The sequence below is a fragment of the Bactrocera dorsalis genome, chromosome 1, assembly GCF_023373825.1.
Source record: "Bactrocera dorsalis isolate Fly_Bdor chromosome 1, ASM2337382v1, whole genome shotgun sequence".
Classification (NCBI taxonomy): Eukaryota; Metazoa; Arthropoda; class Insecta; order Diptera; family Tephritidae; genus Bactrocera; species Bactrocera dorsalis.
Genome location: NC_064303.1, coordinates 57,323,069 through 57,350,909, shown reverse-complemented (window position 1 = coordinate 57,350,909; position 27,841 = coordinate 57,323,069). Strand labels below are relative to the sequence as shown.

The 27,841-nt window shown below is 36.6% G+C and overlaps 1 protein-coding gene across 1 annotated transcript in view; it reads left to right on the top strand.

The window, feature by feature from the left end:
* LOC105226069 (ATP-dependent Clp protease proteolytic subunit) overlaps positions 1 to 27,512 on the top strand; it is a 64,008-nt gene extending 36,496 nt beyond the window's left edge. Inside the window, exons 2-3 of the mRNA XM_049446168.1 lie at positions 3,253 to 3,669; positions 27,125 to 27,512. Of these exons, the coding sequence (XP_049302125.1) occupies positions 3,253 to 3,669; positions 27,125 to 27,370 (663 nt within the window). The 3' untranslated portion in view covers positions 27,371 to 27,512. The remainder of the gene's footprint in view (positions 1 to 3,252; positions 3,670 to 27,124) is intronic.
* Positions 27,513 to 27,841: the final 329 nt, after the last annotated feature.

Below are 27,841 nucleotides of genomic sequence, written 5' to 3'. Positions count from 1 at the left end.
CGAATTATTTCCTCCAGCAGCAGATTGAAGAAGTCGCACGATAGGGAGTCGCCTTGTCTGAAACCTCGTTTGGTATCGAACGGCTCGGAGAGGTCCTTCCCGATCCTGACGGAGCTTTTCGTGTTGCTCAACGTCAGTTTACACAGCCGTATTATTAATTATGCGGGGATACCAAATTCAGACATTGCGGCATAAAGGCAGCTCCTTTTCGTGCTGTCGAAAGCAGCTTTGAAATCGACGAATAGGTGGTGAGTGTCGATTCTCCTTTCACGGGTCTTTTCCAAGATTTGGCGCATGGTGAATATCTGGTCGGTTGTTGGTTTACCAGGTCTGAAGCCACACTGATAAGGTCCAATCAGCTTGTTCTTGCTTGGGGGGTTCTACAAGAGTATGCTCCGGTCTTGAAACCTTCTGTAAGTCGCCGCATCTTTTCGTAGAATTTTCGAGCATTACCCCTGTCGGCCAGCTTATCGAGCTGTTCGTACTCACGCATTTCGGCCTCTTTCTTCTTCTGTCTGCAAATGCGTCTCGCTTTCCTCTTCAACTCTCGGTATCTATCGCATCCCGCACGTGTTGTGGTCGATCGTAACGTTGCGAGGTAGGCAGCCTGTTTTCTCTCGCTGCGACACGGCACTCCTCGTCGTACCAGCTGTTCTTTTGCACTTTCCGAAAACCAATGGTTTCGGTTGCAGCTGTACGTAAGGAGTTTGAAATGCCGTTCCACAGTTCCCTTATCTCATCCGAGGCTTATAGTTGATTTTCATTGGGGGTTTTTTTTTACGTGGCGGGTCCCAAACCCAGCGCACAACCCTAAGTAGGGGATATTTCGCCTTCTCACTTTAGCTCGCCTTCAAACGGATGTTCTTAGGTTACCCAGAGGATACTTGGTCAAAGACCGGAAGTCGTGAGCTGCTTGAGTCATATGTAAAAGAATCGTTTCTGGCCACTCCCAAGTGAATGGTGATCAGAGAACTTTCCTCACTTGCGTGAACTTCTACACATGACTCCATCCTCCAGAGTAGTAACTCTTGTTATTATTTGACAAGTATTTAACAACATTCGGAAGAAATTGTTACCATTTTTCAAAGGTGCTATGTGAAAATTGTTGCAAACCGCTGATTTAATTGGACTAGATATCCTTTTTACGTTTATATAGCGATTAATGCTAGTCTGAAAAGATGACCTTAATACTTAAATTCTGCAGAAGTCACTTTCATCCGTCAGAGTTTTAATTTTTCAACTATTTGGCCTTTATACTTAGTCCTATTTTAAGTTCAAATTTGAATGCCCGTGTTCTCCAATTCTGACCACAAGCTGTATTCCAATGGATTCAAATTTGAACTTCCAGACGGTCAGTCCTGGAGCTATAAAACGAGAAATATTACTTTTTAGCCATTGCTTTGTACTTTTTGACGTGCTGGAAGCTTTAATGCTCCCGAGCGAAGAAAGTATTATTTAAATGCTTTACGACGCCTTTTAAAATATACTGTATGTGTACTACTTATAGAGTTATGTATACTATATGTAAGTGTTAAGATTTACGAGACGAGTTGAATTTCGGTAATAATTTACGATAATTTTCGAGCGTTGTACTAACGTGAACGTGACTTACAGAAATGGCAAATCTTATTGAACCTATTAAAACATGGCTGTCACGAGTTGTCCAAATCAAGTCATCCCTATTTGTAGACGCTATCTTTTGCAATTAACTAAAGCTACATATATCGCCCATACTTGCAAAAGGCAAGTTTTTCAATCACATTAGGGGTATTCGCTTGCTCTTGCAAGATTGCAGAATCTAGTGATATATGAACGGCTGATTCGGTCAATTTATTGTGAGTGACTATTATGCATGGCTATTATGAATTGGTGCACCTTCTGCATACATTTTTAACAAAAAAAAACTGTAACAAAACTTTATAATTTAAATAGAAATTATAAAACATATTTAAAATTTACCTTCCTCAACAATTTAACGACGTAATCTGTGTTTATGTAAAATTACAGCTAAAACAGGGTTTCAATTATATTTTTGCGTGACATTGCACGCAAATATACGAGGGTTTGGGTCTGACATATTTTACTGCCATTGCAAATAATTTTCTGCTTGTGTTTGTTGTTGTGCCGGAGCACCAAGAGAAAATATATGCAATTCTTGCACCGTGCAAGGGTTTCGCAAAAGCAAGCGAATACCCCTACTGTGAAAATGTGTGATATCGAGTGGTAACTATGTCCACTTTCCATATAAGGATTGTGTTAAAAATTATTATCTCTTTAATACAACTCTTTAAGCATTTAGCATTAGGGTACATAAGACTCAGTGTACTGCCAATTTTCAGATAAAATCACAAATTTGGTGCATAACATTATCCCAGCATTCCCATGTTATAATGAGAAACAAGACTAAATTTGATCACAATCGCGCCTGTATCACAATTTTAAATCAATCCCAGTCAAACTGATTTTGTACAAATATTTCCTGAATACGAGGTGTGTTCAAAAAGTATCGCGAATTTTGTGTTTTTTCAAAAATTATTTATTTATTCATGAATATTTATTTTGTCCCCTTCAAAGTAATCCCCATGAGATATTATACACTTGTACCAACGGTTTTTCCAATCTTCGAAGCACTTCAAAAAATCATTTTTTTATCTTCTTCAGCTCCTCCTTCGATGCCGTCTTTATCTCGTCAAGAGAAGCGTAACGTCGTCCTTTCATGGGCCTCTTCAGTTTAGGGAACAAGAAAAAGTCACAGGGGCCAGATCTGGAGAATACGGTGGCTGCGGCATCATTAGTGTGTTGTTTTTGGCCAAAAAGTCGCGCACAAGCAACGATGTGTGAGCAGGGGCGTTATCGTGGTACAATTTTTTTGATAGGTAAAAATCGAAGACGATCCAAAACACGTGCAAGCAAAGCAGCTGTCAACAATTAAATGAACATTCAAAATGGTCGAGCTTGTCGGCATAAGTGAGAGACATGAGTACCAACATAACGCCACAAAAAATTCGAAATTCGAATATACATACGTAACCCGCGAAAATTCAAAATTCGCGATACTTTTTGAACACACCTCGTATCATGTAATTATTACATATCTCGAACCACGGGTGCGGTTTACGCGGAATTTGAATGAAAATTTACATGTAATTTTGATCCTCGTTTGTTCGATGAAAAAGTCTGAAATTATATTCCTGAAACGACTTGTGTTTATTTTAATTATATTATTTAGTTGCTGTAATATTACTGTTTTAGGGGAAAAAAACGTCAAACAAAAGATATATTCATCTAATTCCAATGGTTGTTGAGCAAACGGGTAGAGGCGAGCGAGCTTACGATATTTTCTCACGGTTATTAAAGGAACGTATAGTATGTGTAATGGGTCCGATACATGATGATCTAAGCTCTTTAGTTGTGGCCCAACTGTTGTTTCTGCAATCTGAAAATTTTAACAAACCAATTCATATGTACATTAATTCTCCTGGCGGAGTTGTAACTGCAGGACTTGCAATTTATGATACAATGCAGTATGTTAAACCCCCAATTTCAACATGGTGTGTTGGTCAAGCATGTTCGATGGGTTCTTTACTGTTAACTGCAGGCACTACAGGGATGAGATATTCGCTTCCTAATGCGCGCATTATGATACATCAGCCTTCTGGAGGAGTTCAGGTATGTTTGCTAATATAACTTTTAAAATCTTACAACATTTTGCTACATAGTATACTAGTTTTTTTCACCTAACTGTTTTTGTTTCACATCATCAAGATAGATGTGGAGTTACATATATTAGGGTGGGTCAAAAGAAATTGAATGTGTTCTTAAAAATTGGTTGATAGAGACCTCCAAGTATGATCGCTTAGTTGTAACGGGAAGGTCCTGTACCTAATGGTTTTCTTACCGTTAAAAAGATATTAATATTATTATTTTAAAGAAATGGTGGAATCGAGCTATTACCCATATAACACAATTTTAAATTCCCTCAATATTACACTTCAAAATACCTGAGAAATGATGTTGTTTTTCTTGTAGGTCTTGTCGAATAGAACGAGAATTAAATTTTGGAACATCCAAACACAAAATCTCGAATTAAACTTAAAAACCGATTTTTTCGTACTTTCGAGCACTATTAGTATTAGTATGTTAATGTCCAAGAAGATTTATTTGTTTTTGCAAAACCAACTTTAATTGTGTTACCGCCACCGTTAAATTTGCGCCAACGCGTTTTTATCTGTGTTCCTATTGACGTTTATGCGAAAAAATAATGTTGTGCACTTCTGCACTTCTACTCCTTTCCAACGGTGTATATAGATGTAGGCGTTTTCATTGACCTTAAAATTCTCTAAATTATAAGCGAACAAATTAGCTGTGTTGAGAAACGTGCGAAGAGTTTTGTAGCGCTTTGTGATAATTTCCTTGCGAATAACAGAACAGACGACTATATCACGGTTATACACGAATTCTTAAGAAACGGGTTTCACCATGTCGATAAATATTCATTTCTTGCACTCGCATTTGGTCTTTTTTCCAATAATCTGGGCTAGTTCAGTGACAACCAAGGCGAATACTTCAAGCAACGCTACGATCGAAAGACGTTGCTTCCACCAACTGGTACTTAATCGAAACCTTTCAAAGCTGGACTGTTCCATTCGGACGACTGTCTCTTGATTCGCCGAAGTATGTCAATGTCCCCATATATCTCGTGCAGCTCATCATTCCATCGACTGCGGAACTCGCCGTTGGTAATGTATTGATGACAGGAGATATTTTATGGAACCAACGACGAGGTTGTTGAGGCAAATGAAATCAATATCATCGGCGTACGCCAGCAGCTGTTCACTCTTATAGAAGATTGTATCTTCTCTATTTACCTCTGCAGCTTGTATTATTATGTCCAGCACTAAATTGAAAAACACGATAGGGAGTCTCCTTGCCTGAAACCTCGCTTGGTATCGAATGGCCTGGAGAGTTACTTCCCTGATGGAACTTCTGGTGTAGCACAACTACACCTAAGTTCACACTTAGCGACATAGAAACAGTTCCTTTTCGTGCTGTCAAAGGCGGCTTTAAAATCGACGAAGAGGTATTGAGTCTTTTCATGGGTCTTTTCACTATTTGGCGCATGGTGAAATCCTGGTCAATAGTTGATTTTCCAAGTCTAAAGCCACACTGATTAGGTGATATTATATAAGGTCTTATCGAGAGTAGTGTGTATCAACAAACTGACTGGACTTTATCAATGTGGCTATAGGAGGCTTATTTCACTTTAGTTGACGCCCGTGCTTTGCAGTACAGAGGCGGTCGCGTGTCTACGATACAACAAAATAGTGGTCGATGTTAGGACTATACTCACGTCAAAGATGCAAGATCCATCTATCACAACATCATCGATTTCATTTCAAACTTTTCTATCCGGAGCCAGCAAAGCAATTTATGAATTATTTTGGGCCCCTTCGAAGTCAATCAGCCCAACCGATTTGGAGGTGTTTCGCCAAGCAGGGCGAATTTTCCAACTGTTGTAACAGACGGCTTTTTTGCCCATCCTGGGGTTAAAATCGCCAAGCACAATGTTTACATTGTGGCTGGGCAGTTGTCATAAGCGAACTTCAGCCGCTCAGAAAAGGCATCTTTGAATAAATCGTTCTTCTCTTCCGTGGGCCGTGAGCGCAAATCAGTGTTATGTTGATAAAATTTGGTCCAATGCGGATTGTGGCTAGACGCTCCTCCACCGAAGCGAATGCCAGGACTCGAGACTCGACGACTGAGTCTTTCTCTCACCACGAATCACACACTGCTTACCTTTATATGACCGCTGTAGCAAATGTAACTACGTCCTTGCCCCGACCATCGCATTTCTTGAATGACGGTGATGTCATCCTTTACTTTTACGAGGACATCAATCAGCGTGGCATCAGCTTTTTCCCAGTTTAGGGATCGCACATTCCATCATAGTCCTCGTCATCGACAGTGGGGTCTTTCATCCGAGGCTGTTGTTTCTTTGCATTGGTAGTGGTGTCTGCGCGGCGGGTCCCAAACTCAGTGCACAGGCGAGTAGTATACATTTTTTTACACATTTGTATAGCGAGCAGCTTGTTTCAAGACCGACGCCCGCTCGCAACCGCACTCCTGGTGAACAGACGCTGCTATTAGACGTCAGCGAGTCCTGAAACTGGTGTGGCTCCGCTGAAACTTTTAGCCAAGACCCCAGACTTCAAACGCATCTAAAACAAGGGTTACTCACATTTCCAGAGTGCACGACGAGGACACAAGAGTAGGAATAAAAATCTCATTTGGTATCCGAAAGTAATTCCCTCGTGCTAAGAAACAATGATGTCATCCGAATTCCAAGTAATGTGTACAATGTAACAAGTCAAATAAAAAGTCCATGGCCTGACACATAGATGGCTCTACTAAAATTAAATGCATATGTTTCCCTAACTTTCAAAAGGAGCATGTATAAATTTGACAGCTGACGGAACAATAGTTTGAGAATTATAATGCGACGGTTTAGTTTCAAGTGTAAAATAGTACTCAGCTCTGATTGCCAACAGTTCCTTTATTTATACATTGGCTTATCCTAATTCATATACGCACCACATGCAGAGGACACACACATATCTTAATATTAATCTACTGTACATAACAACAGTATGTACACATACATTTCTTAATCATAAGTGTTCTCAACGACATAACACAACTAATTCTTATCTGTTTATTAGTTAGGATCATTTGTGATCCTTTACATAGCCAGTACAATATTTGTATTATTGGAGACTGTAGTATTTGATATATACTACAGTCTCTAATCATTATTACCAGAAATGAACATTATTTAGTGTTGATAGATGTGGGTATTTGTAAATACATACATATGTATGTATCTACGTTTAAGACTATATCATTATGTGCTGGCGATAGGGAATATAAATATTTGTAATATGTACGGATGTACAACAATATCTTATTTAAATTGTAGCCGTTAACCACACTTAACAAATATGAACAATTTCCTGAGTTGCGAAAATATATCTTTTTGAAGAAAAAATACAGTTGAAGCAAAAACTTGGCTTAATAACGTGTTTCCGAACGTTATCTCCGGAAAATCAACCATCGGGGATTGGTATGCTAAGTTTAGACGTAGTGTAATGAGTATCGAAGATGGTGAACGCAGTGGACACCCAAAAGATGTTGTCGCCGACGAAGAACGAAATCGCCGAAAAACGGATGCATTTGAAGAAAAAGAACGTGCTGTTTCAGCAAGACAATGTACAGTGTCAAAATGAATATAAAGATGGAGTGAGATTGATCTGAATGGAGGCATGCTGCCTAGTTGAGCCGTAGTGATTCGTTGTTCGTCACCTGACTGTAAATGAATGTGTTACACCTAACTGAGGTGAAGTTTGGATGGAGCTTATTGGCGCGTATGCAGGAGAATTTTTCTACCGGGCCCGTCACAGGACACAGCACAGCTGCTAGGAGTTGCTGTGGTGATAAAATAGTTGATTTATTGGTGGTATTGGTGTTCGCTTTTTGCTGAGTGTTGGATCTCTTCATCCTCACACTATCCTTTGAATAGATTTGAGATAAACGCCGCATCTCTGTCAGTAATAACTCGGCTTGGATTTCTAAACACGGCTGCTCGCTTTTTCAAGGACTTTACGACTGCTTCTGCTCCAGTATTCTTAATTGTATATGGCCAAACGAATTTGGAAATATCATCCATGGTCAAGAGAATATAATTTTAGGATTTTTTCCTGTTGATGGGATTAAGGAAGCCTTGTTTCCTTCCTCACTTGGCATCGTTAACAATACAGTCTACGCAACTCCGTACAACCTTCGCTGTTCAACTTTGGTATGTAAAATGATTTTTCCACTACTTCCTGCGGTTTCTTGACGGAAAAGTGCCATTGCCTATGCGCCATATTGATGATTTCTGCTTCCATAACTACCAGTAGTTCCCTGGTTGTATCTTTATACCCGTGCCCGTGTCCACAGTCTCGTAGACCGACTTCGTACTCGCTTCCAACATCCTGCACTCTCTCGGCTCCTTGGCCACAATGCGACCTCGCTGTCATTGAGTGCTACTTCGCAAGTCCTTCTTGCACGAATTGGATGGCAGTACCTCTTAGCAGCTTCCTCATGCTGATCTTTATCCTTCTGCACCACTGTACTAACATTGGGTTTGACGACAGGTTCTGCTAACCCAACATGCCAACCTTCACCTCCTCCTTATTCTGTGCCTTTTCCTGCACCTTCTTCTTCCTGAACTCGGCGCCATGCTCAGTAACTAATAGATCGACTTGTCTCAGAAAGTAATTTCAAATCACAGGAGCATATTTAATGTCTCGGTCTCTCACTACATGAAATGTTACTTCCAACTTTATGTTGACTACTTCGATGGATATGGTAAAGCTACCCATTGTCGATGTCCAGACTAAGTATGTGTAACGTATCATAACGTATGATGCATATACCCGTATCGATCAACGCCGGTGCACATTTTCCATTAAAGTTTACATGACCTTGTTTACCGCAATCGTAACACGAGATCTGTTTGTGTGGACAGCTTTTAGCAAGATGTGATGAGTCCCCACAGATAAAAGATATCTTGCTGGATGGAACTACCATCTGGAAACTCTTATGCGATGACGATGGCTTCACATCCACGGATTGTGAATGACTGGAACGCATCTTCTCATATACATTGATCTGCCCCTTTAAGTCTGGGATGGTTTTTGCCTGGTGCAAGCTGCTTTTGTTTGACTTGGAGTCCGGTATGCCTTCGATGAAATAATCAATTAAACTTGAGTCGTCCAATTCTATTCGTTTCCCCATCTTCTTTAACTAGTACAAATGTTCTCTGAGAAATTCTTCATACCGCTTTTGACGATTACGCAAAGCTGTACATCGGGTTTGTACGGAAAGTAATAGCACTGATTTTTTCCCCGACGCGATTGTACTTCGTAGCGGCTGGTCAGTTTTCTTCGAGCACCTAAAGAGTCAGGACACATATTTTCACGCGAAGGATTTCTTTGAGTGCTGCAAGCCGAAAATCAGCGTTCGTTAGAACAGAGGTACGCCATTAAATTCTGTGGGAAACTCGGTAAATCTGCGTCAGAGACGTTTGATATGGTTAAGCGGGCTTACCCAGATGTTGTTTTAGAAAGAAGTGGTGGGTTTCGGTGGTACTAGGCCTTTTTAGACAGCCGTGGGAGGATCTCTGATGAAGACGGTGCTGGGAGAACTGCGACTTTGAGAAAAACAGACAATGTGACTCGTGTGCGCAAATTTTGAACTCAGACCGTCCACTAAGTATTCGTTTAATTGCCCAGATGTTAAATTTTTCAAAACCTCTGGTTCAAGACATTGTGACGGAGCACTTGGACATGCGTAAGGTGTGCGCGAAGATGGTCCCAAAATTGCTCACTGACGACCAGAAATTGCGGCGAGTGGAAGTGTCCTGTGAACGTTTCAACATGTATGAAAGTGACCCCCACTTTTTGAATAACGTAATCACAAATGACAGACTGACTTTTTTTGTTTTCTTGCCTGAAAATCTTAACAGCTTTTATATTAATTAAATTGCATCATACTAGTCGCTTAAATATTTACACAAAAAATGTCGTAACAAATTTTTTTTATACTATCAAAATTGCATCATATTGGCCGCTTAAATATTTACACAATAAATTTCGGAAAACCTTAAAAAATCTTTATTGAAAAATTAAATTTAAAAGTCTTATCTGTTGTTTCTTCGCTCCGTTGAACTCTGCTATCACGCTACCTCCTTGGCTGAACTGTTCTTCCAACATCCCTCAACTGCTCCTACGTACTGACGCCGTTACTCCGTATCTCCCGTAATTGCTCCAATGTAGCAGATCACAGCTCGCGCACACACACGGACCACTCTCGCCGAAATTTTTACTTTACTTTTACTTTAATTATACCACAATTATTACTATTAACATGTATAAAAAGAATATAAATTTAGATGGTCGATCAGAACTGAAATGTCTGTAGTGGTCCGTGGTTGCGCTAATAATGTCCAGTGTCTGTCCTGTTAATTTGTCATCGTCCCTAATGTTTCGTTACCATAGTGGTTCGTTCCCTATTGTCACATCTGTTCTCAACCCAGTGCTGAATTTTTCGAATGTCTTATGGTCTGTTTACACACTTATTCTTTCATTTAAGGGGTTAGGGGTAGTCAGAGGCACAAAAAAATTTGAGTTTTCAGTATGTTTTTTGCTATTAAATCATGTTATTTTACAAAAATAGTAATATGGCATTATTATAGGATGTGTTGACTTGAAGTCACGAAAATTTCAAAAATAAAATTTAATTTCCGAAGTTATAGTTGTTTGTGTTGACCCTGTTCCAAAAAAAGGTACTTGTGATAACAAGCAAAAGTCCTTGGAGGTTTATCTAAAAACAATCGGGCAAAAAAAAAATAGTTTTATAAAGAGATAATCCCGGGCCTGAGCGAAGGATTTTATTTTTTTTTTTTTTTTTTAATTATGGTGGCGTCAAGAAATTTTTTTCTAAATTTTTGCGAAAAAATCTAACTGTTGATCTTAAAAAATCCAAATTTTCGAAAAAATAAAAATCCTTCAATCAGGCCCGAGTTTATTATGTATTCTATAAGCTGTATAAATGTCATTAAAATTTACTGAGCGGTTTTCGAGATACAGTTGTCACCGATTCAAAAAGCATAGTTTTGAGAAAAGCGCGTTTAAAGTTTCACACTAGCGCTGTGAAGTGCCCGAACTCTCTTTGTTATTTGTAGAATAACTAAAAAACTAATTATCGGATCAACGTGAAATTTTCAGATAATATTTTTAAGATATTACACTTAACTAAAATGAAAAAAAACATTAATTTTTTGAAAATTCTAACTACCCCTAACCCCTTAATAGTGTAGGTATCCACGCCTACTTTCTATATAGCGAACTTTTAAATTTTATCTAATTCTTTCACTTTACGGTACATATGTAAATCTAATATCAACGAAGTTATAATAATAAAATTTTGCGCAAATAGTGCTCTGAAGCTATTTAATTTTTCGAGCAATTTATTATAATCGTAGAATTTGTGAAGGACCCTGACCCAAATCTGTTGCCCGAGTGTATATGGCTAATTTTTTACCGAACATATATGTAGATCAACTTGTGAAGTCTAATATTTTAATTCGGGTATAATATATTTGTTATGACAGCATACTCTTGTGTCAGAAATTGGTAAAATCGAAACAATACTTCCCGACGAAGGGTCACTCGAGTCCGACAACACATCGCAGCCGATTAGAAGTTGCACCACGACATCGCTCCGGCTCACACCACCTTTCTTGTGAACAGCTATCTTATCAAGGCCGGCATCCCAATGCAGCCGCCGTACAGCCCAGATGTGGCCTCCCGGACTTTTTTGTTTCCTTGCCTGAAAAGGCCGATGGAAGGCAAGCGTTTTAAGACGAGAGAGTAGCCAAGTAGCATGAACCTCGGCTCTCAAGGCTATTCCAGAGAATGCCTTCCGTGACGCGTTCAATGCTTGTGAATCGCGTTGGCAGCGCTGCATCGACACAAAAAGAGCCTATTTTGAAAGTTTTTAAAGAATTGTAACGATTGGTTCAATAAATTTCTTTTAATCGACTCAGTCCTATTACTTTCCGGACAAACCTAGTATATGTTAATGAAATAAAAAATGTTTATTGTAGTCTCTTCAGTTTTTGAATAAAGTATGTTGAATTGCTAATTAATATGAAATTTTAGAAACAGCTGAAGAGTATAAAATGTTCGGTTACACCTGAACCTGGGCCTTCTTTATTTATTTCTTATTTAAAATTTGGCCAAAATCTGCCTCTGGCTTTTAAATTCGATAATTGAGGGAAAAAAGGTAGATAAAGTTTTGCCAACACTTGTAAGTTTTTTCCAAGCTTTGATTCGGGAAATGTTAAAAGTTCGGTTAAAGATGAACATATTCCTTTTTTACTTGTTTAATATATTTTGTTAAAACCTGAAAGTAATTCTTAAGTTTTAGTCATTGCAAATTGCGAACGTATACGTACATAAGGTTGTCGACATATAAATATTAAGGGAGTTGACTTTTGAATTCAATAGTTTTTATTCATCTCTTTTAACAAAAAAATCGACGGAAATATTTGAAGATATTATTTATTGTATAGTATAAGTTAGTCTTTTGTTCACTGTACCTTTTATTATTTCTATTATTTCATTACTTTTAATCTACTGCGATGTTGCTCGCTTGGTTACAGTTTTCTTAGTGCTCTACTAAAATTAGACTCTAATTAAAGTGACCTGCTCCATATGCTTATAGTTGAGTTTGAGTTGTTGTTTGTTGCTGTAATGCTGGATCATCGCAAGTCGTGAGTTTTGGCGGGAAACCCGAGCTGCGTGGGTGTCGTTGTTGGTTGCAGTGCTGGCCAATGAGCGAACGCCACGCACATACTGCATATATCGGGTACTTTGACAAAACTTGAGTGCAAGAATTGGATCAACTCAAATTATAGGACAATGATTGGTGTTATATTTTGTTAACCCTCTGTTGACCAACAGTTGCACTTTTGATACCTTAACTCTCCCCTTGTTAAGCTCGAACGTCCCCGTTTCGATAAGGTCATTTTGAATCTCGAAATCGGCGTGATAGTGGAAGCAGGTCAAATGTTTTTGTTTTGTTTTTGTTTTTACAATTGTAGTAGCTTAGAACTAAGTTTACCTTACAAGTTGTTTTAATGAATTGGTAAATAATTCAATGGTGACAATTCAAAATTTTTGTTTTTACAATTGCAATACCTTAGAGCTAGGTTTAGTTTACAAGTTCTTTTTAATGAAATGGTAATAATTCAAGATCAAAAAAAATATTTTCTTTTAATTCAATTAGTTTGTTAATTTTATGTGGCTTAAAACATGTTATTTTACTTTAGTTCATTATTTAAACTTAATTTCATCAGGAAATCATTAAAGAGGATTATCGCAAATTGCTTTTGTGGATTCTTTTCCCTTCGATCATAACTGCAGTACCGAGATCTCTTTCGACAACTTTTTCTATAAAAATTTTATCAAATTTATTACCTAATCGTTTGTTTCTTCTCAAAAAAACTTTTTCTCCAACTTCGTATGTTTTGGGTGTTTTCTTTGCGTTAAGTCTTTTAAGAGTTTTTTCCTGAGCTTTTGCTAACTTTCTTCTAACAGCATTTAAAATTTCAGCCGGATGATTATGAAACACGTCCATAGGCTTAGCGTTTATGACAGAGTGAATGCTGTGATTGTATTTGTGAGTTGCTAGTAAAATTAGGTCAATAGTTTCATATAATTGCTGCTGTTCCCTAATACAACGCGCTATTTCAAGCAAGGTGGAGTGAAACCTTTCCACTTGACCGTTGCTTTCGCTGTGAAGTGTGGGTATGAAGAATTGATCAATAGAAAAGTGATCTCTCAGTAGTGTTTTTATTAGATTAGAGTGGAAAGCCTTTTCGTTGTCAGATACAATGGTTTTTGTATTCTTGAACAATAATAAAATTTGTAGAAGAGCATCTTTGACATCAACAGTGGATCTTGATGCGATTGGCTTCACGACGGCAAATTTAGAAAATTTGTCGATGCATGTTAAAAAGTTTTGTTTGGTGGTAATAAAAATGTCTAAATGGAGGATTTCCCCCGGGAAGTTTGGGATAGGTGTTTTGCCAATGCCAGGGTCTGGTGGTTTGCGCTGGTACTTATTCTCCAAACAAATCTTACAATTTGCGATTAAATTTTTTAACATTTGTTTTAAATTCGGAAAGTAATATTCTTTGGAAATTTGATTAAAGTTTTCAGATAAGCAGCGGTGTGCTCGATTATGCTCAGTAGCGACTGTTTCCAGTTGGTCATCCTTGTTTGTCAGATCAATAACGAGTAATTCTGTGTGAACAAATTTTACACCTGGAAATTTAGATAATATGAGGTTCTGTATTTTCGCTAAAGTAGGACGGTCACAATGAATTCCATTTGTTACGTTATAATTTATTGAAGATTTTAGGCAGTGTATTAATTGTTCGACAGTGTTAAAAAAAATCGTGTATCGAATAAATTTTTTAAACAAAATTTTAGTGGTTTTACTAAAAGTATTCGATTTAGTTAAAATGAGCTGATTCTTGAATTGATTAATGGGTTGCTTTATGGTTTTTATAATGTTACTAGATGACTCTTCACTATGAGCGGTTTCATTTGTTTCAGATTCTTCTAAGTTATTAACGTACTGCCTAGAGAGCGCGTCAGCTACCTTATTCTCTTTTCCTGGTTTATAGTGAAAGTTTGGCGAAAATTCCTCTATAAATGCGCGCCATCTCTTTATTTTACTGTTTGGATTTTTTTCGGATATCGAAAAAATAAGGGGTTGGTGGTCGGTAAAAATTTCTATATTTTTTACTCCGTAGAGATAAAGCCCATACGATAGCAAGCAATTCGCGTTCATTGGTGGCGTAATTTTGTTCTGTAGCAGAAAGAGTTCTTGAAATCATTGTAATGGGGCGGGAATTTTGACACAAAATTGCACCTAAGGCGGTTGACGAGGCGTCCGTTGTCAATTCGAAAGGTTGGTTGTAATTTGGATATTGAAGAAGGACATCTTCGGAAGCTAACACTCGCTTTACCTTTTCAAAGGCGCTTAGCGCCTCGCAATCAAGTGTTATTTCAACATTTTTCGACTTTTTTGCTCCTACATACCCATTCTCGCCACGAAGATATTTGGTTAATGGCTTTACCATATCGGCATAATTTTTTACAAAACGACGATAGTAGCCTGAAAGACCGAGAAAAGATCGCAGCGCACGCAGTGTTCTTGGAAGATTATAATTCAAAATTGCATGGACTTTATCTGGAAAAGTTCTTATACCCTTTTCTGAAACCAAAAAACCCAGAAACTCAACTTCAGTTTTATAAAACTTCGACTTTTCTGTCGACACTCTCATTCCCGCTTTTTCTAACTTGCCTAAGATTTTATCGATGCTAGCCAAATGCGGTTTTTCGTCGGGTGAATAAATAATTATATCATCGATACAAACGTGACAACATTTTCCGATATCTTCGCGTAGGACATCGTCTATCGCTCTCTGAAATATGCTTGGCGCATTTTTTAAACCGAAGGGTAGCCTACAAAATTCATACTTCCCATTGTTAATGCTAAACGCAGTTTTTTTTTCTATCTTCCTCGCACATAACAATCTGATGGAAACCGGATTTTAAATCTAAGGTGGTGAAAAATTTCGAATTTCCCAAATTGGCTAAAATTGTGGTAGTATCAGGTATTGGGTATCGATCAGGAATTGTTTTTTCGTTAATCTTCCTATAATCGATTACCAGTCGTAGCTTCGGATTACCGCCTTCATCTAGACCCTTTTTGGATACAACATGAACGGGAGAATTATATGGAGAGCAGGATTCTCTGATTATACCGTCTTTGAGGAGTGTTTTTATTTCATTATTAATGAGCGGCGCAACTGATACCGGATACGGATAGATTTTGCTATAAATTGGATCGTTTGTTTGAGTGCGAATCCTAGCCTTAACACTAGTGTTAAATGGTAGTGCTCTATTTGGGTCAGCAAATGCATTAATTTTTTTTTCTTAATCATATCGTGAAAAATAGATTTAATGTGAAATGGAACAGAGCCTTCTTCTATTGTAATATGATTGCTTTGGTTGCATGAGAGATGCTTTAGTTTCTCTACACCGTTACGGTAAGACAAGTATCCATTCTCAGCATCAACATTTGCCTCAATTTCTCTAAGGAAATCGTATCCAATGATACCGTCAAACGCACCTAAGTCAGGAAGTAAGTAAAACGTTGAGGTATGACCGAGAACATTCATTAGGCATTTTTTATTTATTAAATTCGACCCATTGATAGACTTTAACTTGAACGGCTTATCGATACTTTTGATGCCGTGCAGAAACGAAAAATTTTTAACACAGTTCTTAGAAGTTCAGGTGTCAATTAAAAGACGTAGCTCCTGACCGCTTTTGGTAGTTTTAGTTATAAACGGCAGGAGCGACTTTAGTTTAAAAAATTAATTTCCTCGACTTGTTGCGTATCGACATCAACGTTATTGGTATTACCATCAAAGCAATAACTTTCAGCATAATTTCTTAAACTGTCACCTTGAAAATTATTTTCATTATACCCTTCCCAATCTTCTTGGTCGAATATTTCTTTTTCAGGCATGAAGTTAACTTTTTGCATTTTGTTTAGGGGTGTGTGATTTGGGGAGGATTGCTCGCGTGATCGCTTAAATACCGGAGGATGAACTGTAAAATGCTGCTGCGGCGGAGCATTTCGTATTAACTGATGTTGTTGAACATTATTTTTATTTTGCTGATAATGGGGATTATAATGATTCTGAGGAGAGGAGCGTTTATGGTAATAAGAGGTGTTGTTGTCGATTTCCATTGGTGTAGGTTTAATGTTGGCGTTTTAAAAATTTCGTGTACTGGGATGAGTATTCCGATGAATCAGTTGAAAATGAGGTGTTACCTTTATTGAGTTACCTGCGGCAAAAGCGCTAGCAAAGTCATGGCGCATGTGACTTACTTCGAGCTCTTGAGCTACTGCGAGCGCGGATGACAGATCCTTTGGCCTTGCCGAAAATAGAATGTCGCACATTGGACGACGAAGCCCTGATATGAACACCCGCAAAGCGTTTCCTCTCGCTCGATCGTTAAGAGCTGAAATAATTTCCCTATTACCACTATGGGTCATTATTTGTTTGTTAATTATGAGAGTTAATTGCTTGTCGACTATGTCATAGTAGTCAGAAATTGACAACCTATCTTGCCTTAACACGCTAAGTTCGTTCTCTAGAACGTACAATGGTCTTTTATCGGAGTACGATTGATCTAACCTCGCAATAATTGCTTGAAAATTAAGAACTGTATTGAACGATGAAAGAGTAGAGTTAGCAGATTCAGTAATCTTGTTTCGAAATATGCCCATTGCCATATAATATTTTTCCGAACCCTCTTTATAATAATTCATTGCAAACTGCGCAGCGGTGCGCCATGCCGGATATGATGAAGAATCGCCTTTAAATTCTGGAAGCGACTTAATTAAGTCCAAGCTAGCATTATCTTGTGCAACTAAGGGGTTGATGGATACCAGAGCATAAGTCTGAACAGTGGGAGGCGCTAATCGATTCAATTGTAAGGTTAATTGGTCAAGCTGCTCGGAAAATGCTTCCCTAGTCCGCTCAGTAGCAGCGTTAACTATTTCTACAACTTGTTCCCTGCTAATGTTCATGTTGATATTTAAAAACACTTAAATTTAACTTTTTATAAACTTTAAATAGTGGTTTGTAGCAAATATCACGAGATATTAATTTATAAGACGCCAGCTTATTTTGAAAAGTGGAGAAAAAGTAATTTATTTAAAACGATATGTGAAAGAGACCCTTTTACCAAGCCAAATCGGGGATTATAATTTTTTATGCAAAATGGGTCATCAAACGAGAACTTAAAAAGCAAAATCTTTATTGCTTAAGTTAAATAAATTTTATTATTATTCGCACTTTTCACAAGTTTTAACATACAAAATTTTTGGCTTTCCGATCAGAAAATAAACGTGTTGGAAGAAAATATTTAATAAGAATAAATTTTAAGCACGTGCTCTATTATCCCTTTAAATGAAAAAAATAAGTTTGTAACTAAAAAAATATTTTTTCCTTTTGTTATTTAAAACAAATTTATTTTATGCCACATAAGTAAATTACTCTCTTTTTTTAACAAAATTTTTCAGAGCTTTATTAACTTTTTATTGAACACAATACGACCACTTTTATTGATCTTAAATTAGTACTTACATACAAAATGTATTTATTTTTTTTTAATTTATTTGAGATTCCTGTCCTCAGTGGAAGTAGTCCTTTTCCCGCAGGATAAGTGTCCTTCTTTTATGTCCTTGGATATTATAATCCACTTTTAAGGATATTATAAGAAACCTTGCGTTGGGCGCCAGTTAGTTTTTTGTTCACTGTACCTTTTATTATTTCTATTATTTCATTACTTTTAATCTACTGCGATGTTGCTCGCTTGGTTACAGTTTTCTTAGTGCTCTACTAAAATTAGACTTTAATTAAAGTGACCTGCTCCATATGCCTATAGTTGAGTTTGAGTTGTTGTTTGTTGCTGTAATGCTGGATCATCGCAAGTCGTGAGTTTTGGCGGGAAAACCGAGCTGCGTGGGTGTCGTTGTTGGTTGCAGTGCTGGCCAATGAGCGAACGCCACGCACATACTGCACATATCGGGTACTTTGGCAAAACTTGAGTGCAAGAATTGGATCAACTCAAATTATAGGACAATGATTGGTGTTATATTTTGTTAACCCTCTGTTGACCAACAGTTGCACTTTTGATACCTTAACTTATATACAGCTGATGGATAATCGTAAATTTAAAATATTTGATGCTAATATTTCCATGCCAAGCTTTAATGTGGTTAATATGCACTTAAATGGCCCCTTTTTTAACCTTTTCTATTTCTGCATGTACATAATTTGGAAGTGCAAAACTATAATTTGTAGTAGGTTAGGCAGAATCCCCATCCTCAAGCAAGGAAAATATCTTCTTTTTTTTATGCACCAGAATTTTGAAGCCTGTCTACCTGTGAACTGTAAGCATTGTGTGTATAGTGGTTCGAATGGTTCCGTCAAATAACCAGCTTATTGAGGAGAAAAGGACATGTGCAAAATTTAATAGTGAAAGCTCACAAAATGTGGACTAGTTCGCGCAAATGCAAAGACGGACATGGGAAAGTCAGCTTGTTATGCTGATCATTTACCCGCTGTTCCAAGTATAAGTACTTTTTTCAATAGCCTTTTTTTTGACAGATGACGCGTAAGTCGTGTGAAGCTGTCATGTAATTTTTGTTCAGTAATGTTTCGAATTTCATGCGAAGTTTCCATTAAAAATAACATGGATGACCACGTTGGGCGAATACCTAGCTATAATAAAGCAATTTGTACTGACCACAATACTATTGCCAACCATGCCGAACTTATACACAAAAATGCGCAACAATGTGTACTTGCCCAAAATAACCCACGGTCACTTACCCGAGCAACAACACTACTATAGTGTGCACCTGCCTTTTGCACAAACAAGAATACTATCGGTACGCACATGCGCCAAGCAATAACAGTGCCAGCTCGACTGCGTAAACAAATAACAGCAAAAAGAGAATACTCGAAATCACCGAAAAAGTCACTATAAAAATTTCAACGACGCTGGCTAAACAGAAGTATAACCGTCACTTGAGTTGGCCAAAAGATTGCTAAGTAGCGTAGGTGATGGAAAAATCGGAGTTAAACGAGCAACAATTTTCGTTGAAGCGGAAGTGGTCTCAAGATAAGAAATTCTCTCTCGGCAAGAAACCACGTTTTTTTTTCAAACATCCTCCGCCGATCTCCTGCTTAATCTAGGACCAAGCTGACCCTGTCCTTATTCAAGAGCTATGACATCTTTGGATTAAGGAAAAAGAATTGCATGCTTCTGACGGTAAGTTATACAGATATTTCAGCCACGAGGATGTTGTCACTGATAGGCTAAAACAATACCATAGAACACGTTCTTGTCTCGGCTTTTTTGACAGATCACGCGTTCAAGCTGTTATGCTATTTTTGTTTAGTATATTTTAGCATTTCATTACGGAAAGACTTACACCTGAACAACGTTCACAAAGTGTTCAACTTAATACGAAAATTCACGATCTGTAAACAATGAGTTTTGCGCGCTTCGATCAACTTATAGTCAACATAATCGGCCTACTGAGCGTACTATTCGCAACACTGTCACCCATCTTGAGACCCAGCATTCATTATTGAATATAATTCGACTGAATAGACCACGTCCAGTACGCCGTGAAGAAAATATAGAAGCTGTAGCTGATAACTTAAAATGAAAAAACAACCTGAAGAGATGCAAGATTTCATCCAGAAAATGATGCCGATGAGAACGTAACCGTAGGTGGACACCGTTATCGTGATCTCGGCGACATTTGGTTGCAACAAGACGCAGCCACTTCCCACACATATTATTTTATTGAGAAAACATTTCGGTGAGCAGATAATTTCACGTTTTGGGTCAGTCGATTAGGCACCAAAATAACACCGTTATACTTATTCTTGTGAGGATATGTAAAGTCTAGAGTATATGCGGAACATCCCACTTCGATTCACGTCTTAGAGCAAAACATCACGAGTGCCATTCGCCAGTTACCAGTCGAAATGTTCGAACGAGTCATCGAAAATTGGATGAAATGGGTAGACCATCTAAGACATTGCCGTGACTAACAGTTGAAAGAGAAAACCTTCAAAAATTTAATATCGAAAAAAGTTCTTTCGAATGATAGTAAACATTTCACATTAAATTTGAAGTGTGTTTTTTCTTTATGAAAGTAGTGAACCTCGAAATGGATCACCCTCTATATATTGTATATATTCCGACGTTCCCTTTTGGATTTTATAAACTTTGTGGCACCCTGGTAATGATATAAAAAAAGAACCTCTCATACTTCAAATATCTTGTTCGTTCTTTTCTAACTTTAAATCACGCTTTTAAAAGTGAAATGTAAATTTTTGCGGATACCTTGACTGATGTTGAAAGGAAAATTCCCTACATGTACTCAAAAGTTATTTCTTTAACTTTTTAACTTTGCACACCTTAGCTGAATCTCGTAAATACATAAACGTCAGGTTTTTATTCTGTAACACAGTATTATATTTCATGAATATAAAAACAACTTATCTTGATGTAGTACTTTTTCACTTTCAAATAGCAAACTATTCATGTCTGTTATTAAAAAACATCTCGAAACCGGTTAAAAGTTTTCAATTTGTCGCTGATAAATAAAAATTTATGTGCGCAGCATGCAACGCGTTAAAATTAATTTTTTTTTTACATATTGCTACAATCTGTTAGTTCGCTCCGCCTTCTTTACGATTGGCAAAGTTGTGAAAGATGTTTCCAAATTTGTTTTGCTAACATCATTATTCATGTCAGTCTAACGAAATTTGTCCATATTTTTGCTCATACCTACCCACTCTACATTTTCTCAGCAAGTCTTGCAAATTTTAGATTCTACCACACTTTTTGACTATTGTTATAAATGGCATTCAATTAAAATGATATGTTGCTATGATGTGCATATGTGTGTATATACATTTTTTTAGAAAAATAAAAATTCAAATAAAAATGAAATATCATTAAAGTCTATAAAAGCTTCGAGCATATGATACCAAATGAGGTTTCAGACTAGAGGACTCACTATCCTGTGACTACTTCAACTTATTGCTAAAGACAATAATATGCGCTGCAGAGCGAAATAGAGAAGGTACAATCTTCTATTAGAGTGTACAGCTCCTGGCGTACGCCGATGATATTGATATCATTGGCCTCAGCAGCCGCGCCTTTAGCTCTGCTTTCTTTATACGGGACGAGGAAATGAAACGTATGGGTCTGATTTTCTGGGACAAGACGAAATATCGCCTGTCGTCGAGAAAACATTTATGGCATATGCGACTCTTTGTATTATAAATTTGAAGTGGTAGATTAGTTGGTCTATCTTGGAACCAGAATCAACACCAACAACAATATCAGCCTTGAAACCCAACGCAGTAGGCAATCGAAAAGTAAAGTCCTCTCTCGACGAACAAAGGCTATACTCTACCAGTCCCTCATAATTCTTGTCCTGCTATATAGTGCGAAGGCATGGACAATGACTTCATCTTAGCGGTGTTCGATAAAAAAGTTTTGCGAAAGTTTTACAAGGTATGTTCCAAAGTAAACTTTTTGAATCTAGCGCCGCCTGGTGGCGCCATCTATATGTCGACTGGTGCGTTAGAATCTGCTATCTTTATCGATTGACGAGTGAGAATTTCATGACATTTTATAGATTGGAAGTGAAGTTATTGCGTTTTAAGTGTCGGTATGTTTGTGTTATCGGTGCGAAAATGAGCTTCGAACAAAAAGCCAACATTAAAATTGATAAAACTTTTACCGAAACATTTCAATTGATGAAAAAGTTTATGGCGATGATTGCCTATCCCGTAGCAGAGTGCACGAGTGGTTCCAACGTTTTCAATTGATGAAAAAGTTTATGGCGATGATTGCCTATCCCGTAGCAGAGTGCACGAGTGGTTCCAACGTTTTCAAAGTGGTCGTGAGCCAATCAAAATCCGTGGTCACCGGAAATATCATCGAAACTGAAACGTATGGGTCTGATTTTCTGGGACAAGACGAAATATCGCCTGTCGTCGAGAAAACATTTATGGCATATGCGACTCTTTGTATTATAAATTTGAAGTGGTAGATTAGTTGGTCTATCTTGGAACCAGAATCAACACCAACAACAATATCAGCCTTGAAACCCAACGCAGTAGGCAATCGAAAAGTAAAGTTCTCTCTCGACGAACAAAGGCTATACTCTACCAGTCCCTCATAATTCTTGTCCTGCTATATAGTGCGAAGGCATGGACAATGACTTCATCTTAGCGGTGTTCGATAAAAAAGTTTTGCGAAAGTTTTACAAGGTATGTTCCAAAGTAAACTTTTTGAATCTAGCGCCGCCTGGTGGCGCCATCTATATGTCGACTGGTGCGTTAGAATCTGCTATCTTTATCGATTGACGAGTGAGAATTTCATGACATTTTATAGATTGGAAGTGAAGTTATTGCGTTTTAAGTGTCGGTATGTTTGTGTTATCGGTGCGAAAATGAGCTTCGAACAAAAAGCCAACATTAAAATTGATAAAACTTTTACCGAAACATTTCAATTGATGAAAAAGTTTATGGCGATGATTGCCTATCCCGTAGCAGAGTGCACGAGTGGTTCCAACGTTTTCAATTGATGAAAAAGTTTATGGCGATGATTGCCTATCCCGTAGCAGAGTGCACGAGTGGTTCCAACGTTTTCAAAGTGGTCGTGAGCCAATCAAAATCCGTGGTCACCGGAAATATCATCGAAACTGTGTGTGAATTCATCAAAAGTCAGCCGAAACCATCATTGAAACTCATGGAAATGAAATTGAACATCTCCAAAACATCGATTTATCTTATTTTGATCGAACATTTGGGCTTGCGAAAGGTGTGTGCTTGGTTTGTTCCGCACAAATTGACTGACGACCAAAAATTGCTCAGAATCCAACATTCGAGCGACGATTATTTGACCAAAAATCACATTTTAACCATTAGCCACTCCCCGTATTCACCTGATATGGCAACGTGCGACTTCTTCCTTTTCGGAAAAATGCATTTGCCCACGAAAGGAAAGCGTTATGCAGACGTAGAGTCTTTTAACAAAGTTTCGCAATTTGTACGATTTTTGGAGTATATCTAATATTATATTGCTTCCGAGCTTAGTTGTGGTGTAGTAAATAATACCGATAATAATGAGGAATGTTACCTAACTAAGAGTTCATGGCCAGAAGTATGTAAAATACAAATAATGTTAATTTTTTTTTATATTACAAAGTTAACACCTATTTATTTCGAATTATATTATTCATTCTTTCTAGTATAATATTTACTAATATTTTGGAAGGTATATGTGTTAATCTTTAAAAACTTTTTTCGTTTGTAGGACCTATGCCATGCAAAAAGCAAAACCCCCAAATGTGTATAACGTTTATGTAAGGTACATATATGAATATATATATATACACCAGGTTGTTCCATAAGTTTTGTCATTCGATAAGAGAGTACGTTGCTACTAGCCCAATTTTTTTTTTATTTTCTCTTCATATGAACGTATGTGAAGTTTCATTTCAATTTGTCAATTCATTCTTTGTTCACAAATCATTTAGTGTCGGCGTGTCACAGTATTTTTTTACAATGGAAAAAATTTAAGATCGTGCAGTGATAAAATTCTTATTTTTGGAAGAAATTCGAAAGAAATTCACGAACAAATGTTAAAAGTGTTCATCTTATTGTTCACCTAGGCACGATTACGATTCTTTCGGTGCCGCGATTTGATAGTACGGATGGATAGAGGATTAAAAAATGTATACACGTATACCATCCTCAGACTCATAGTTTTCGAGATATTTCACTTTAAACAATTTTTTTTCACTTTCCACAATTTTATATGCAATTCACTGTTATTTTGTTTTGTTTTGTTTTTCTTTACATGTCATGACAAATACCAGTGTTGCCACATATTGTGTTTTGAAAAAACTATTAAACAAAAAAAAAACTATTTAAACAATTTTCTGTTTAACATATATAAAGAAAATGGTACAAATGGTTTTTGTATCTTATGTTATTTGATAAATAAAGTTAAAAAATAATATTTGTTTTTGTCGAACTGCTTTTTGCAGTGGCGGCCTTCGGCTGCGCTTCAAAAAAATAACCCTGGTCGGTCCAACACCGGGGTGTTTATAGTTCTTTTGTGTCGAACTACTTTCTGCACTGGCGGCCTTCGGCCGCGCTCCAAAAAAAAAAAAATAACCCTGGTCGGTCCAACACCGGGGTGTTCATAGTTCCTTTGTGTCGAACTACTTTCTGTTGTATAATAATATTTTTTAAATAATATATAGTATGTTATATAATCCATATAAATATATGAAATCATTTGAATCATTTATATCTCTAAATATGAAACAGAAAAATTTTTGATTATATTTTCAGGACACAAAGTATGACAACACTGCTATTTGTCATAAATGTAAACACATATGTAAATCTCTTGAAACTTTGAATGTGCAAAATAGTTTTTAAAGTATATTTATTTTCTTAAAAAATATACAATTAGTGTAAATTTTTGATATATACAAATGTGTACAGTATAATTAAATATATATTAATTAAAAAATGTGTGAAAAGTGGGTTAAACATAGTGAAATAACGAGCATTGTTTTTACAAATTTTTGTATTTTAAAGTGAAATATCTCGAAAACTATGAGTCTGAGGACGGTATATGTATGTATTTTTTAATCCTGAGGACTCCTCCTATCCATCCGTACCATCAAATCGCGACGCCGAAAGAATCGTAATATTGCCTTCACCTAGAATAAGAATAGTAGAAAGATGAGTTGCTGAATTTAAACGTAAAGTATTGAACACGATCCACGTGAATGACGTCCAAAAACCGCATCAACACCAGAAATAATAACCAAAACACTGGTTATGGTTTTGGAAGATTGACTGAGAGAGATTTAGTAGAGGCCGTACACATGTGTGGCAGTGTGAGTCATATTTTTGGTTAAAATTTGGGTTTTAGAAAGCTGTGTGCACATTGGGTGCTGCATTCGCTAACAATTAAACAAAAACACATTCGAGTGAGACTTTCTCAGCAACATTTAAAGCGTTTTAAAAAGGATAAAAAAGATTTTGTGCGTCGATTTATGACTAAAGGCTAAAGAGTGGTGTGAACCTGGTTATTCGGCTTTGAAACGAGTTCGTGTCTGGAAATCGGCCAAGAAGGTTATGTCATCCGTTTTTTGGGATTCGAGAGGAATTTAGTTTGTGGATTACATGCAAACTGGTAAAACAATTAATTCTGAATATTATTGCAACCTTTTGGACCAGTTGAATGAAAATATTCGTGAAAAAATACCTGGTTTGCTGAAGAAAAAATCCTTTTTCATCAGGCCAATGCACCGTGTCGTATTCACCAGATTTGGCATCCACAGATTGGAGGATCTTTGGAGCAAGTGTTTTAATGTTCAGGGAGATTATCCTGCATAATAATAAAGTCTATTTTGAATCATAAACTTGTGTTTTTCTTATGAAACGACAAAACTTATTGTATATATGGGCCATTCCATCAATTGACGACATGGTTTTGTACCCGTGGTTCTCCGATTTTGACGAAGCTTTAGAATATCATAATATAGACTAAAATAAGAATATCTGTAAACTTTTTTGTGGTCAAAGTTGATCCATTGATTTTTGGCGCGCACTTCAAATTGAGATCAAACAAAAAAATGACTTTTTCTTTTATTTTTTAACGACCTCAAAATTGAGTGAAAAAAATTTTGAAGTTATCCATTTTTATGTAAAAAAATCTCAGCTTTCTGATAAAAATATTTTCAGAATCCAAAAAAAAATTTCAAAATCCAAAAGAACCATGTTTTTTCCAAAAATCCCGCTTTTTGTGCTCTTCCCCCACTTTTTTTTTTCAAAATTGACATTTTTATTCGATTCCTCGTTAAATTTTACATAAGAATCAGTGTTCAAAAATATGGGACTCTGCTCCCATGAACAGCAAAAAAAATTCAAAGTTGACGCTCAAAATCCAAAAAAAAACATTATTTTCCAAAAAATCCGGTTTTTTGTGCTTTTCCACCAACTTTTTTTCAAAATTGACTTTTCCATTCGATTCCTCGTTAAATTTTGGACTCTGATCCCATCTGCAAAAAAAATGCAAAGTTGTCGCTATACGGTGCATATTTTTTTGAATGAAGACAGTGATTTCTTTTAATCCAAGTCTTAGAATACAATTTACACATTTACCTCTTTCACACAACCTTCTAAGCGAACACACTGCGCCAATTGATGGAATGGCCCATATATATATTTGTTAACAACCATCTAATACTTTATAAACAAGACCGCAAAAACTATTATAAGATCTAAAGTTTTTTCACTACTATAATGTTCTTTTTTCTGGTGTAAGTATTATTTTGAGTAAACTTCTTTTGATTATGGCATTATTTTTCTTAAGTCAACACCATTGCCTTTTTGTAAAGTGTTGACAAAAATCTTCTTTAACTGAGATATAAACATGCTCAGACAAGATTATTATTTTTAGCAGGTCTCTTCTAATTGATGACGAAAAGTAAAATAATTGCTTAAAAAGATGGAATTTGCAGCATTTTTATTCAACTAATCTCATATTTATTCGTTTGGCTAGATAGAAAAGCGTTGATACTGATTGTAGGTAATATATCCGAAATTTTTTTACTATGTTAATAAATTTATTGGGATTTTAAAAAAAATATTGCAATTTTTATTCGTTAATATTTTATAGCAAATTTAAAATAATTTCCAAATTTCTCAAAGTTTATACATTTTAGTTGCATTCAGTTTATTGATTTGTAGGTATACATATGTATTATTAACCCAATACTTATGTTTTTTTTTACTCAGGGACAAGCAACGGACATACAAATCCAGGCAGAAGAAATTATAAAGCTAAAAAAGCAATTGATAAATATATACGTAAAACATACGAAACAATGCTACGATAAGCTTCAACAGGATATGGAACGTGATAACTTTATGTCGCCAGAAGAGGCGAAAAGAATGGGTTTAATTGATCATGTTCTGGAACACCCTCCCCAAACGGAGGCAGATGGTGATGTTATGACCACAGTTAAACACTCAGATGGGTAAACATAGATAACTAGAATTGTACACACTTATTAAAGCCTTTTGAAGCGATAAAACCATTATGATATAATATATGTACTGATTTTTAAAATAATAAGTTGAATAAATATTCGCTTGAGTAGGTAAAATGTGCTACATAAACACACCTTAATAGTTTTTTCAATCAATGCATTACATTTATATTTTTTCATTGTATATAAAATTTTGTTTTATTCTATATAATTAATTATTTTTAAAAATTATGAACCGTAAATGACCTCCATGCTCAGCCACGCATATGCGACATTTAATTCGAAAATTATTCAATGCGGCTTGAAGGGTTGAAGTTGGAATTTGCAGAAATCAAACGCTATTGAAAAGGATACGGTTCGGAGCAGTTTTGAGTAAACAATTCATTCAACATCCTTAAATAACGGTGCTCATTGACAGTTACTGTTACATGGTTATCTTCAAAGAAGTATGGTCGGACAATGT